Genomic DNA, 15,861 nt, shown 5'->3' with positions numbered 1-15,861 from the left:
GTGCGCAGGCATGTCTAGTCCTGTACCTCAGTACCTCTTGTTCCTTATGCATTGTTCATGCACATCAGTTTAGCACCTTTACATGCATAAAGTTACAGTTTGAACCTTGGAATTCTAGAGCCACAGATAGAGATTCAGGGTTAGGCCAGAGTTAATCCTAGCAGCCTGCAGCCTGTTTATGAAGTACACCATCAAAATCCAACTGCACACCTGTAAAACCAGCCCCAATATCAGCTGCTAGGACTAAAACCCCTACGGATGGGCTCACTAAGGCGTCTGGCTGCCCCTGCCTTGGCTGTGTCCGGAGCCTCAGTCTTCTTTGAGAACCTGTATAACATAAAATAGTGAATTACTGAATTATATTTAGATTTCGTTTTATTATAAACAAAAATTTATACAAGATCAGTCAACTCCTTTAATTCATGTCACCTACCTTCTAATATTCCAGGTCTATTTGGGGGGCATAAAAACTACAGCAGAGGGCGCCTGGGTGGCTCAGTTGGTTAAGCGACTGCCTTCTGCTCAGGTCATGATCCCCGAGTCGCTGGATCGAGTCCCGCATTGGGCTCTCCACTAAGCAGGGAGTCTGCTTCTCCCTCTGACCCTCCCCCCATCTCATGCTCTCTCTCTCAAATAAATAATAAGTATATAAAAAATTAAAACTACAGCAGAATAGGATGGAGAAGGTCCTTAATTACTATGATTTATCTACCAAATGATGATTTCCTCAAAGATAATGGAAGTTGGCTATATTGACACCTCAAAAAATGACAGCATGTGGCTCACAAAATTAGGTCTATTTGCAAAATGAAAATAGTTTCTACTAAGAAATATGCTAACCTGACACTTAGTCCATAATTCTACAGTGCTTCACTGGCCAAATACCTCCTAGCTGAAAGTAAATGAAACTTTGCTTCTATAAATATTGTGAAAGCTTGCATCTCTCTCTTTTTCCCTGTGGGCTTTGGGCTACTATTTTGAATACAGATATTTAATTCTCGGACTAATGTGTATAAAATACAGCTTGAGATATCAGTCTATTTGTCATTTGATCGTACAGATTGATTAGGAAGGAATGAATTACACTTATGCAAATGTCAAGCTTTACCCATCACATTTGCATATATAATTCAGAACTCGGAAATTCAGAGTTCTCAAATATATAAAGCATCAATTCCCAAGGCCTAAATCTCATGTTGAAGCCAAACCTCGTTTCCGGCTGTGTCTCTGGCCGTTGTTTCTGTGCTGACAGATGTGTCTGTGTCCTGGGTTGGTGCTTAGAAACGGTTTCTTGTGCTCTTGCATCTTATTGCCACAGCAACCAGCACTCTTTGGTGCCTCACTCACCACATAGAGGACATGCAAAGGGGAACAATGCTGCCCTTTGAAATAGCATTGTTGGAGACACCAGAGACAAACAAGAGGAACTGCACTTCCGCAGGAAGCATGCATCTGGCCACAGTTCATTTCACTCTGTACCTTCCAGGGGAATGCACCCATGGTCAGTCATTCACAGTTGGAGAGGAGAATGAGGCATGCAGAGAATGGAAAATGAGCGAAGATGAAACCCGTGCTTCCTTTCTGTTCTTTCCAAGGCGGGTCTCATTCCGCCCCCCCCCTTAATATTTTGCTTAGTTGCAGGGAGATTGACATTTACCACAGATTGAAGCAGTCTCTTCTGGCATAATTTCCTGTGTGAATCTCTTGTCCTGGCAGTAAGTGAGCTGCAGTTTGCTGGTTTCAAAGATTTCTGGGGAGAAAATAAATCAGATTAGAAGTATCAAATTTTAACTCCTGGATTCCCTTGTGCCCTTGCCATTGAGTGCTAGGAACCAGTCAAAAGATGTGTTCGTTTAGTTGTTGGACAGAGAGGGAGGGCAACACAGAGACCTGTGTTTCCTTCTCCCGCGGTGGCGATTCATGTCCCCCTGGAAGTTGCACTGTTAGCTAATTAGCGCGCTTTTTTCACTCTCCTGCTCGGCTCATCCTTCCATCCTCCCAACCCTGCTCCGGCTGTTGGTATATGACCATGGCCTCCTGCCAACCTACCAGCCTCCGATCCTTCAGTTCCGACAGGTCTCACACCCTGAGCCATGCCTCTTACCTGAGGGACAGTGCCATGATTGACGACACAGTTGTCATCCCCAGCCACCAGGTACGTGACTTTCTACTTTGTCATTTCAGCTTTCTGGAGAGCTTTCGGACGTTCCCTGTTGCCGGAAATGTCCAGAGAGTTTTTCCATCTGAAAAGAAATCATCTTAATTCAGTTGACAAGCTGGGCTAAGAGTTTGAGGGCTTTTCTAAAGTGATATACAGCTTGTTGCTTCAGCTCTACTAAATTCCTCTGTGGAGATTATGTATAAAAATTAATGTCTTTATAAAAATCTCTGTTAAAGGAAAAAGTGAGATGAGGTGCGTTTAAGATAGAAAATGAAAGGTACAGGTAAAAATACACCTTATATTCAAAATTGTTATCTGTTATCAGAAAACTGTTAGAGGTTGTTATGGAATATTTTAATCTTAGGTGTGATTTTATCAGTTTCAGCTGGTTGGATATAGAGAAGTAGATGTGAATACCTACTCTCTCCCACGATGATTACACAAATGTGGTCTTAGGTCGATAGTATAATTTAAATGGGAATGTATTATAAAACACATTTTAAATGGCTCGGTCTTATATTTTTACATGAAAAGATGGTAATATCACCTTCCTGTGATAAGTGCTTTTTAGAGTTCACTATATTTTATTTAATTGAAGGAAAGTATTTTTATTAAATCCAGTGTTTTTTGTATTTAGGTGTCAACTCTAGCCAAGGAGGCAGAAAGGAATTCTTACCGTCTCAGCTGGGGCACTGAGAACTTAGACAACGTGGCTCTTTCTTCCAGCCCTATTCATTCAGGGTGAGTAAATCAATATTATGTATCCAGATCAAGAGGTAAAAAGAGATGAGCATGAAAATAACAGCTTTGTCCAGTAGCTGTAGCTGATGGCTAGCTTACAGGGGAAGTGACCTTTGTTTAAACTTGTAAATAACAATGCTTTATCCAGTGTGGACTCTACCTACACAAATGAACCAGCAAAAAGGGTTGAATTCAGCATAGAAAAACGGACTATTGTTTTAAAATAACTAGTAAAATTCCATCAGACAGCTTGCTAACTAACCAGAATATACCAGTGGCCTCCTTACTATTCACATTTTGTCTTAAAGACATCTTAAAAAGAGGAGCAGGATCATTTGGTTTCTAGAAAGTTCTGTGTACTAAGATTAACTGACTAGTTTTAATAAATGCCTTTCCTCACATATTCATACATTTAAAACAATGTCTACAGAAGTTTGAATCACACAGATATATAGAAGAGTTCATATGCTGTTTGAAGTAGGGATATACCAAAAAGGGAAATTTGAATGCAACCAAATTCTCAGTCACCTTCTAAAAGTCATCCAGATAATATGTAAGTCCTTACTTAAGAAATGCTGCCTGTTTGTATAAACTCATTAAAAAGCAGGACTTTGAGTTAATAATTTTAAACATACCTAAAGATGTTTGTAAGGTGTAAGAATTCAATTATGCAGAAAATAATTTTCTTAAGGAGTTTTAAATTGTAACACTCTTCACAATTGGTTTTTCCCTTACATGTTGGTAGTGTCAACTTGTATAGTAATTTTATTATTATATATAAACCTTAAAAATATTTTTCATTTAATCACTTTCATTTTCATTTAAAAAAGCCCCGCTTGTATTTTATCTGTGCAGTGCTTTGATTTAAATTACTATCCAAACTCCTTATCCGTAATCCCCAGAACTATTTTGAGTGGTGGATGCTTTCTTGTTTTTATTATTCTAAAATATTCTCTCAGAAAAGCATTCGAAGATATTGTCAAATATTAAAAATTAAAAATTTGGGAACTTTTAGTCTAATTTTCTACTACAGGCTCATAGAATATAAAATTAGTTATACAGATATTAAAAATAATCATAATACTCTTTTCCTTGTTAAATAAGTAAAAGCCAGTTCCTGATGCCAGAATCATTTCAGGGGAGTAAAAACCAAGTTAAACCTCATCCAAATTTACTAACATATTTTTAGGTATAAAATGAGATAATTAAAATCTGACATCTGTACATTATTCTAAGAGCATAACATTACATTCTGCTACTAAATTTCTCAACAGTGCTAGGGAGGAAAGGAGGATTGGACCTACAGTATCAGGGGATAATAAAATCTAGAAACCATAATAAAATATTTGAAGTCTATATCCAGCCTACAAAGTGACAAGATTATTTTAGGCAAAATGTGATTACTATCAGTAGCCGAATTTGCAAGAGTCAAAGTGTTAATCATAATACTTCAGTTTTCAAAATAAATAATTTACTTTAAAGAAGATTTCTTAAAGTCTTTTAACTGCTGAAGGGCAATAAAATACTCAGTTAAAGGACATCAATATACATATCAGTTGTATAAAACAAGATATATGCATAGATATATGCATTCTAGTTGATAACTTATGATGAAGCGGGATCATCTAGCAGTTAAAAGTTAACTTGTTAAGATAAGGGTCTTTAAGCTCTTGTTCTGCAATAAACCAAATTTTCTATGAACTTCAAACATGATCATTCATTGTAAGTAATTTTCAACTCTGGCTGTATATTAGAATCACCTCAGAGCTTTAAAAAATATACCCAGGCCCCAACTCAAACCAATTACATCTGAATCTCTGTTGTTGCCGCCTGAGCATGGGCATTTTCTACAAGCACCAGTAGTCCAAATATGTGTGTTTTATGTATACACCGTAAGAAAGGAGCAACTTTGCCTGATAAAGCTTTGATTATTGGGGAGATCTAGGTAATTAACATATACCTAGTTCTCTCAAATGCTTTTTTTTTTTTTTTTAAATCTCTTCCATTCACTTGTTTGTTCTTCACACATTGTTGAATTCTACAAAGTACCAAACTTTATGCCAGGCAGTAAGGAAAATAGATAAGTAAGATCTAGCCCTTACCTTTAAGAAACACACCTCTCTGTCGTTGAAAGATAATCTGTGGAAGAGAGATAACATGGTGGTTAAGAGTGTGCTTTGGAGTCAGAGCAGTCAGAATTCAGCTCCCGACCCTGACACTCAGTATGTGACACTGTCTGTAAGATGAATGTTATATTATGGACCCCATAGGGGAGCTTTATGGATTAAATGCTTCTTACATAATTAGCATTTTGCCTAGAAAGAATAAGCACTCAATAGATTATAGCCATTGGTATTTATATAACCCTCATATACATCTTCCAAATCCTTCACCAATTCCAAATCAGTTAAGCAGAATGTATTCTGAATCCTCTAAATGACAATACTACTATAGTGCAATTCATAATGGTAATGTTTGACTTGTTATTTTTATCAGGTAATCTGTCATCTAGTGAGGTGTCTAGCATTTGAATGAACACAATGCAACAGATGACTCTAATGAGATGAATACTTACACTGAAAACACAATGATTTTGAGTGTCATGGTATTTGAAAGCTACCATGGTATTAAAGTATGTGAATAATTTTCATAATATCATCTAATAATGATTTCTTTTTTTCAACTTGTTCATTATACATGAGGCACCCGTGTAGTAGTTTTTATGTATTTTTTAAGGAACTAAGTTTTTCTTTAATTAATTGAGAGAATTCTTAAGCCACTTCAAAATCTGCCCAAAATGTAAGAAATAAATGATTTTTAGACAAAGGCGATAACAGAGTCAGCTTTTTTATGTACATGCCACTAATTTGGGTATAATATTCTATTTGATTCCATAAAGGGATTTGAGAGTAATAGAAGACACAGCTTCTACCAATAGGCAGTATTAGTAATTTTATTTTTCCATTGACTAAAGTGGATGACTACAAGAGAGTAGGTTATCAGTGCTTAAAAAAAAATCTGTTCTGCCCACTATATACAGCCAATATCTGGCAAAAGAAAGTCTTACAGTAATATTTTTGTTTTTGTTCTTTGGATTGTGTTACTGATTCACAGTCTAATCAGTAGTCATTTCTAGCATCCCAGTCATGATCATACCAACATAAGCTTGGGCAAGATTTTGAATTTTATAATTCTTCTCCATTTCAGAAGTGCATAATGAATTAACAAATGAAAGGCACAGTTTCTAGTAATAGTTTTGTGATTCATTTTAAATGGTATTATTTCAATGGTATTATTTTTATAGTTCCTTAGTGCCAGCCAAATGCCAGCAATTAAATGCCACTTCATGATGTTATGCTACTAGAAGTCCATAAGAAAGTGATCTGTTAAAGGACTTATTTTTCATAAAAACATGTTGACAATTTTGCTGTCAACCTAAAGCTACTCTAAAAAATAAAATCAGTTAAAAAAAAAAACCTGTGCAGGCAATTAGCTCAAATAGTGGAAGTTGATCTTAGAAACTCAAGGAAGTCAAGACTGTTTCTCATTTGACAGTAATAATATTTATCAAATACCTAGATCAGTTAATCTAGTTGTTTATGTATTTCAAACACCCTAGTTTTTTTTAAGGTACAGAAAGATAAATTCCTTTGGATGAAGAAAATTATTTTCTAAGTGGCAAAACAATTGTTTTGTAAGGTTGGATTTCTGGTCCATTCAGCATGTATCCTTTTGTATATTGTCAGGTGTTGAAAACACAAGGGAATCATATGAAAACTTACAGAGGGTTTCACAGAAGAGTAGACATAAGTAGAAGAGGAATGAAAGGATTGTGAAGTGGGCTTGGACAAAATGACCAGTGAGGACAACAGACCACAAAGCAGGGAATGAAAGTCTTGAGAAAAGCACTCTGTTTGCATAGTTTTTTGTTACCTACTAGTAGGTAATTATCTGCTCTACCTTAGAGTTGATGCTACTCTTTGTCATTGAAGCCAATCTTTAAATTGTGCCTCTTCTGTTTGCATTTCTTTGGTAGAAGCCCAAAAGGGCATTACCATTATTTTGAAGGTATTAAAAAAAAGTATGAGTGAAAAGTTTGGAGACCAACTATGTCCATCAAATCGAAGACTCTGTGACGTTCATTATAAGAACCTTGATGTTTTGCATCCCTCCCCCAGCCAGTGTTGAATAAGGCTACAAATCCAAATCCAGTGATTTTTATCCTATCCCCAGTTCTCTCAACTGGGAGTCACTGTGAAACCCCATACCTTGCTCTCCTCTCCGCATTTGCATAGAGCTATATCTCATTTGTATTTCCATCTTTTTTTCGATGAATACTGTATTGGTGTATAAGTAATATATTTCAGTTGAAAGTCACTTCTGATTTCCTTCTTTATATTTCACTTTATCCATTCCTTCTCTGTGCTAAAGTATCTATTCTGTTGCAGCCGCTCCTCTCCATGTCTTGATCGTGACAACAGCAGGTGAACTTCTGCATAATTCCTTCTCTGACCATGTGGCCTCCCCCTCTGCCCCTTTCACCATCTCCTTCTGCATATACCCCATCTCAGGATGCTTTAGTGTGAAGATACCTAGCCAGAGAGAGAGAGAGAGAGAGAGAGAGAGATTTATATTCTCCAAATTGTGGCCATTGCTGAATTCCCTTTCTCTATGGTGGAAAGAAAGTGGGTACTTTTTAAAATTTCTTTGGAAATCAGGCAGGGGTTGCACCAAAATTACTGTAGACCTACTGTGAAAGCCTATTTTGGCCATGGGTCTCCACGTCTTCATTTCTTTTGTGAGAAAAAGTGCTACATAGAGCTGAAGAATGTCATTTCTGGCAATTATGCAAATTGGGTGAGCTATTTTAAAGTTATATTAAAGGTTATGATTTTAAGTGTCACTTAGCAGGGTTTTTTTTTTTAAGCCATATTCTAGGTGACCCAAAGGCTGAAAGTTTATTAATAGTGCATTTCCTTGCTAGTACTGCTTTAAGTGCAACCTTTTGATATTTTGGAAATTGTGCTATAGGATGATGCTAGTCAGTGTTCTAAAAATATCTGTTCTTTATTATTTCAGTAAGGTTATTTTTAAAGGTTCTTATCAGACTGCTGATGCTAGTATTTTTATTATACAGTCATGTACCATGATACTACAGATTGTCTACAGATAAGACAATTTTTATTTTCCAATTTTGGAAATTTTGTATCCCTCCTTTTACTTTTTCTGAAACACACACTAAATATTATGTTTCTATACATGAACACAGTGAGTGATAAATAATTGATTTTAACAAATTAGAGCCAGTTTTTTTCAAAGCGATTTCCCATCAGTTTTTCAGTCTGTGGAATTCGGAGGACAAGGAAGGAACTAAGGGAATTACAGAGGAGAAAGAGCTCATGATGTTGTTTTCTTACATAAACCCAGAAGTCAGATTTAATTTAAGGCCCTCTTGCTATGTATATGTGGATCACTGAAGCACCCTGAAGACTTTTTTTTTTCCCCTATTTTCACCCAGTAACTAACTCTGAATGCTGTAATCTCCTCCCTGTCCCCACCTCATGGTCCTGGGTGAATTAAAAATAAACCTGAGGATTAGTAACTTTTGGGGTGGAGGACATGGTCCTCAAAAGACCAGAATCATTGTTTTCTGCTGCCTCCTCTGAAGCATGTACCTGTTTAGCTAATCAAATTGTGTATTTGCAGGCAAATCCTCTGCATAATAATGGTGGACTGCTTTTGCTGTTTATTCTTTTTAAATTGTGATAACATTGTATTCTCACAATTTAGAAAACTTCAATAAGAATTTCTATTTTGCATGATTGCTGAATTTCATTTGGAGAGTAAGATATGCAATTAAAGCTGAGTATAGTCTGTGATAACTTTTGTCTGTACAGTCGTCAGTCAGTGTTGAGTGCAACGTGTGTCCACATTTTCTCCAAAACTGTTTGTTGACTGTTTTAGCCATACAGCAAAAATAATATATCTTTCTTGGAGTAAAAGCAGTTTATTTTCCAACTAAAAATTCTTACAGAGCATCTGACAGTCATGAAACATTTCAGTGGGTTTCCTACGCTTAGTTAACAGGAAATGGCACATAGAATTTTAACACCAGATCGCTGTAGAGTTTATTTAGTGGATGAGAAAACTAAAACTTGAAGACAGGAAGTGACTTGCTTGAGGTTACAGCAATAATTCAGGACAGAGATCAATTTAATGATAGATGGCATCCAGGAAAGAGCATGGTACTTGCTGCATTTTGTGCTCTGTGATAATAGTACCTTTATAGCTTATTTAAATAGTGAAGTTCATAAACTAATAAAAACTCCACCATCACATTAAACTGCTTTAGCAAAGTTCCCGGTTCATTTTAGATATCCAATAAAAGTTAGTTTCTCTCTTTTTTAGGTGTTGTATTGCACTATAATTTTTAAGACATTCAAAATACATAAAATCATCTGGGTGTAGGGAAAGGAAAATGATGGGAACAAGCATTTATTGAATTCTAGATGCTTCACCCACACATGGTTTAATTCTCACTGCAACCTCAGTGGTAATATTACGATTCTGCCTCATCGACAGACTAGGCTTCAGTCTTCAAGCTCACAAGCAGCAGAGCTGAGCTTCAGTCCATACATATATCATCTCCCCTGTACATATTTAATTACATGTTTTTACTTTAATTCCTTTTATCCAAATATTTGCAGGTTTATCTTGTCCCAGTTTTAATCTCCTGAAAATATGAGAAAATCATATTTACTTAATCATCTCTAGTATGTGAGCTGATTCATCTCATGACTCATAGTTTCCAGCCTTTCACTTTTTCCTGTGGTACAAAAAAGTAAATGGTCTCTTACAGTCTGTTTTTTATACATCGCAGAATAACTTTACTAATTCTGCCACCTATCCAAATAGTGAGACCTTCTGATATTCTGGTATTTTTAATAAAAGTGTTCAAGTGCTTACCCAGTTGTATATTATAAACTATTGGGAAACTATAAACTAGCATGTTTTATCTAAAAGACTTTTCATCAGGACTTGAATCATTATTTCCCTTAGTCCTTCTTATTTGAAACAAAGAATTATTTTACTGTACAATTCTGCATATTCAGCTTTTTTGTTGTTCTGCAATTACATTATTTGAGTCTGATTTCTGTAGAGTATTTTCTTGCTGAATTTATGAACATTTTTATCATTTTTGACAATATTCAGTTCTTATAACCTTTCTGTTTCTCTCTTGACCTCTTTCTCTTTTTCTTTGCTCTCAACTCTCCTGCCTCTGACTCACTCTCACTCCCTCTTCCTCCTCTCCCTCTCCCTTCCCCTCACTCCGCTCTCCCTTCTTCTCTGGCTAAAGACAATTCCCTCACCAGAACTTGTCACTTTTGTTAGTCTCTTAGTCCCTTTAGTTAGCTGAGAAAGACACAAAGGCTTGTTTTCCTTGGATATGTAATTTTTCTTTTCTCTGAATTATGCATATTGGCACCTTACTTTTCCCAATGTGCTGTGGTTAGGTGCAGTATTTAAGTATTACTTTCCAGTTCTATAGGATGCTGAGACACTTAGAGTTAAATATATCCACTTGCAGATTCAGTCTTTAAGTTCTTTTTTTTTTTTTTTATTTTCCCATCTTTGATCTTTCTTCATGAAATTTTCACTCCTGATAAAATTGTTTCTTCTGTTATATTTGAACTCTTGATTTTTGGTTGCTCCCATTTTCTACTAATCATCTATCAGGGGGAAATAAACATATCAGGTCTCTTATTTGGGAGCAGGAAAAGACCTGTAGAGGAATATTTAACATTGAGTATAGTCCTTCCCAACTATTTTGCTATTTTATGAGCTGAAATATCGGAGTCTAGTAATTTGAATGAGTTCTGACTGGATTGGATGTCCAGAGACCAAACAATCAAATTACCTTCAATTTTGCTGCCTTTTCTCTTTATTAGATATAAATATATACTACTTCTTACAACTTGCTCTTCTCATTCTTCCATTCATTCACTTATTCAACAATTATTTTTTGACTACCTACTATGTGTTCCATGTACATTGTGCTAGGCACTGGGGGAACATAGGAAGAACAAAGTCACTGCCAGTATGGTATTTACGTGGCTCCCATTTGTGGTTATAATTCACTTATGATTCACCAGGAAATGAAGTGATTCTGAGTAATAAGTAAAACCATCATGTGAAACCTGGGGCTTAGACTGTGTACTGCTTGGCAGGAGCAATTATGTTTTCACTTTCAGTGTCCTCAGTTCCATGCAGGGCGCCCACCAATAGGAAGGTAACAAATATTGCATGCTTCTCAGGCATGGAAATGGAAATTATGGCGAGAACAAAAGAGGATTTCAAAAGGAACAGTCAATGACACAAAATCAGAGAAAGTAATCAAATGTGTAGTTATTGAAACATTGTTACAGCTAAGAACGTAGCTACTGTCTGTCACTCACCTTTTTAGAAGATGCACCCCTAGAAGACATTCTCCATGTTTTTCTAGTTGGGGACATCATATAGGCCATAAGTCATCACTGGAGTAAATATAGTGGAAACACAATAGCATGTAACATAAGTGTGAATGTTCCCTAAATGCCTTCGAAAGGTAGAAAGACTGGTAAAATCGAGTACATGTATTATAATAATTTCTTATGAGTTGGAGTCCCTGTTCTGTTCATCAGTGGTGATGGTAATCAAAAGATGAAAAAACAATTAGGGAAAGTCAGAAATACTGCAATGCATCTAGAGTAGCACTGGTAGAAACTTAGTAACTTTGCCCCTAGTTTTTATAAAAATTGACATTAATATCATGGTCAAATAAAAATAAAATGGAGAAGAAACTTTTGTATTCATCTAGAAGTGTTATGTTTTTTCCCATTCTTTTGAGCGATACTACATTTTATTTATTTTTTTAAAGATTTTTTTTTAAGATTTTATTTATTTATTTGACAGAGAATGAGAGAGAGACAGCACGAGAGGGAAGAGGGTCAGAGGGAGAAGCAGACTCCCTGCTGAGCAGGGAGCCCGATGCGGGACTCAATCCTGGGACTCCAGGATCATGACCTGAGCCGAAGGCAGTTGCTTAACCAACTGAGCCACCCAGGCGCCCCGAGCGATACTACATTTTAAAAAACAAATAGAAAAGATTTTTTTTAAGAATTCATACTTGGACTAGTAATAAGAAAAGCAGCCAACCTTTTTTCATTGTTTTTTTAAAAAAGACCAGAAACATCCATTCTTGAGTATTGAACGATTGATTATACTCCCCAGTTTTTGCCCTCTACTAAAAACTTGGAGGGCTGGGTGTGAATGGTAGTTCTAGGCTGGCTCCTACATGGGGGAAGGACGGTGACAGATCTTCTTGTGGTCTCATTCTGCATGCTGGGCTTCAGACAGGCACTCCAGCTCCTCCGCATCCATTTTTGTTACTAGCAACAGGATTTCTGTTTAATAGCATGCTTAACGAGTTCAGTGTTCTGCTATGAAGAAGATGCTAACATATTTTTCATCACTTGTCTAAAAATAACATCAATGTATTGTGTTTCCTATAACTTGCTTGGATAAAATACCTTTCACATGTTTTAAATGTTGTCATGGATGCAATATCTAGACGTGGTTAATCTGATGTAGTTCTTGTGCTGGTTAAGCTAGAAGTAGATCCATGATACACCTGTATGTTGTTTTCCTCTTTGTTTTGGTATATAAAATCTTGCAAATGCGATGAAAACTGGGAAAGACAGTAATGTAATCTGTATAAGGCTGTACACACTGTTTGTGTCTTTGTGTATCTGTGTACAGCACTTGGATTGCCTGGTTTAATTTTCGCTCCTTGTGGAAGTGAGTGCCTTCAAGACTTAAATGAGCATTAGGACTATCAGAGTGACAAGAAGTCGAGCTAAACTGTATCAGGATCCATTAAGACCATCACGCAGGAAATAACGTGAAAGTTTAAAACTAATCCTTTCTCTTGGTACACTTAAAACAGTCACTTGGATTATAGTTCTTTTATGCATGAACAATTAACTTAGTAAAAGAGCAAAATAATAGCCTTTACATTTCTAAATTTTTAGCTATGATTTTCCACATGCAGTTTACTATAATCTGGGGAAAATCATGAGGCACAGATCTCTTCCATCAGCATGAGCCTAGGGTTTCTCACTTCAAAACACAGAGTGGAGGGGATTTATAATCTTATTTCCTGCCCACCCCATCTTTGCTTCAGTTAGACCAGTATGGCAGAGAGCTTCCTACTTAGGAACTGAAAAAGTACATGTCAACCAGTAAATTGATTCTATCCAAAACATTTAATTTTTTGCTTCTCCTTCTCCTTTAGAATGCAGTAAGTTAAAAACCTGCATTCTGGGTAAGATGATGTTGGAGCAGGATGCATGTACATATGTTTGATCTTGGGAGAAGGCGTATGAATCTTTTTATTTTAAGTCATAGAATTATATTAAAATGGGTTGGACAAGATGTAATTTTGAAAAGTCAGATTGGATTAACTTAGAAAAACTGCAATTTGTTCTTTTCTCTCTATCCTGACATTATTTCAGCATGTGGATTTTTCAGGACACACCCAGACAGAAGCAGAAGTCTTTGCATTTATAACGAAAGAAGACTCATCAGTGTTCATCATATAATTTCATTCCATTTTCTAAGTCAATTGGACAGATTTTTAATTTACAGTTTGTATTTAATATCACCGTTGTCAACAAAAACCAGCCAAATTCTTTAGTTACAGATCAAAATAATGCAAGAACTAAAACAATGACAAAAACAGAAATAAAGGCATTGGCATAAAGTGAAATAACTTTTAAGGACAAATATTTTGCCCCCATGCAAATAAAAAGAACAAAGCAGTATGAGAAAAAGTTAACTTGACAAAGCTTGTTTATCTGCTTCCAGTATTACAAGACGCAGCTGATCTTCTATTTTAATTTTTAGTTTCCTGGTTAGTTTTATGGTGGATGCTCGAGGTGGCGCTATGCGAGGATGCAGACACAATGGGCTCCGTATCATTATTCCACCTCGGAAATGTACGGCCCCAACTCGAGTCACCTGCCGTCTGGTCAAACGCCATAGACTGGCAACAATGCCTCCAATGGTGGAAGGAGAAGGCCTGGCCAGTCGCCTGATCGAAGTCGGACCTTCTGGTGCTCAGTTCCTTGGGTAAGGGTTTCTGATAAACCTCCCACTTAGTCACCGATGAGCTTGTGTCCTCTACATGAAATCCCTAGGATGGAATGAAGAAAGGTACGTCGATAACGTCATGAAAGAAGATTGGCCCGTGAAATTATTTAAAAAGTGGAAGTAGCACCTCAGTGCTTGACTCCAATCACATGCCTCTTATTTTAAGGCATGAATGAGTTCAACATTCAGGCGGATTAGGATTCCTTCTCTTTGGATATGACGATAGCTGCTAGGCTCCCAATGTGAATGGTTGTGTTTTAGCCAATGGTAGGTATTTTTTTTTTTTTTTTTATCCTGAGACTCACATGGTAACAGCATAAAGAAAAAACACTACTCTATTCCAAACCTAAATTTGAAGTCCGATGTAGTTATGAAACAGAATGATTATCTTTGGAAAGCAGTGTTGTCTTTGTAGGATATCCAAAAATTTACTCCATGTGACTTGTCGTTTCTGTTATCAAAATTGCTATCTTGAGTCTTAAAATTACACCGGTAGTCTCTTTAGTTGTAGTTTTCATTGAGACGACAAAACCAAGACTAACTTCTGCCATGCTCATTTTAGCAATTTTGAGCGGAGGTTAGCATTTCTTCCTTCTTCTGCTTGTACGGCTGTTATATATGAAGTGATGTCTCAATATGCCAAGAAATGACTAGCTGCCGCTGCAAACTGACAAAAGGATGAAGTTTTGGAGGGGGGCAAGTTTCAAAATATTTTGAAACAAATCAATTGTATTTAAGTCTTGTTATATCAAGTCTCTGTGCTCAAAAATTGGGAGGAAGTCCTATTTATCATGAACTCTTTGCCAGTGTTGTTTGGGGGAGAGGATTTGCTTTAGAACTTGGGGAAACGTTCTAAAGCCTTGTAATTTGGAGCAAATGATTAACAGGTTGCTGCAAATTATGTTCACACCTGAAAAGGGGTGTCTGAAATTCTCCAATTATAGAAGCCATCTCCCATGTCCTCCTAAATGGCCAGAGATTTAGAAGGAGCCTGTGAAGTTCTGGGTTGTGTCAGAAATGCCAGTATGGTTGGAATAAATTGCCCAACGATCCCTTTCATCTTCTGTACCAGGCCCCTTTCCCTCCTTTATGCTCAGGTAGTTTTAGGCTTTTTAAGAAACTCCACATCTGTTGAGGAATATTCATGAAAACATCTGCCCTCTCTGTAGACAGAGTTTTTATTATATTCCCAACAGCTTTGTCTTTCCTGTGGAGCGTATTTTTCTTGTTTATTTTTTTGGCTCGTGCCCTGGCAGTGAACGTAAGTAGGGATAGATCCAACACCTAAGTGTCTCCTTCCACGCACCTCCATTGTACACTCTGGGTCTCAGTTCCTTGCTCTTTGTGACCAATGGAGGGGGCAGAACCAAATGCAGTGTGAAACCACACTTCACCCTGTTGATCAGCCGGGGTTCTGTGGAAAACAATACCTGAAGCTTACTTATGTTCTTTCTTTCACTGCTGCTTTGGATGTACTCAGTAAACTTCACCTGCCAACGGCCCCTCCCCCACTTAATGAGGGAGAAAGTTTGGTCAGCCGCATCCTTCAGCTGGGGCCTCCTGGAACCAAATTCCTTGGGTAGGAGTGACTTAAAACAAATTGATGGCTGCTGGCCCCCATTCTTCTCCTCCTTCTGCAATATGATTTCTCTTTTTGTCATTGTGCCCATGACATGTCCCTCCCTATGATTTAAATTCTGTATAACCTATCTTTAGTGGACCATTTCTGACCCTTGTGGTATGTGACTTTTTATTTTTGAGTGACGTTT

At 36.9% G+C, this 15,861-nt stretch overlaps 1 protein-coding gene across 6 annotated transcripts in view; it reads left to right on the top strand.

The window, feature by feature from the left end:
- ANK2 (ankyrin 2) overlaps positions 1-15,861 on the top strand; it is a 318,287-nt gene that overhangs the window by 254,489 nt on the left and 47,937 nt on the right. For all 6 annotated transcript variants that reach the window (XM_088021069.1, XM_088021067.1, XM_088021068.1 and 3 more), the window contains 5 exons: positions 2,053-2,155; positions 2,799-2,902; positions 7,351-7,386; positions 13,847-14,071; positions 15,573-15,671. In XM_088021069.1, coding sequence (XP_087877195.1) covers positions 2,053-2,155; positions 2,799-2,902; positions 7,351-7,386; positions 13,847-14,071; positions 15,573-15,671 — 567 coding nt within the window. The remainder of the gene's footprint in view (positions 1-2,052; positions 2,156-2,798; positions 2,903-7,350; positions 7,387-13,846; positions 14,072-15,572; positions 15,672-15,861) is intronic.

The sequence above is a fragment of the Eumetopias jubatus genome, unplaced genomic scaffold, assembly GCF_037043125.1.
Source record: "Eumetopias jubatus isolate StellerSeaLion01/CBP00866 unplaced genomic scaffold, mEumJub1_p1.0 scaffold_2, whole genome shotgun sequence".
Lineage (NCBI taxonomy): Eukaryota > Metazoa > Chordata > Mammalia > Carnivora > Otariidae > Eumetopias > Eumetopias jubatus.
Note: the sequence above shows the minus strand (reverse complement) of the source record. Positions and strands in the feature narration are given on the sequence as shown.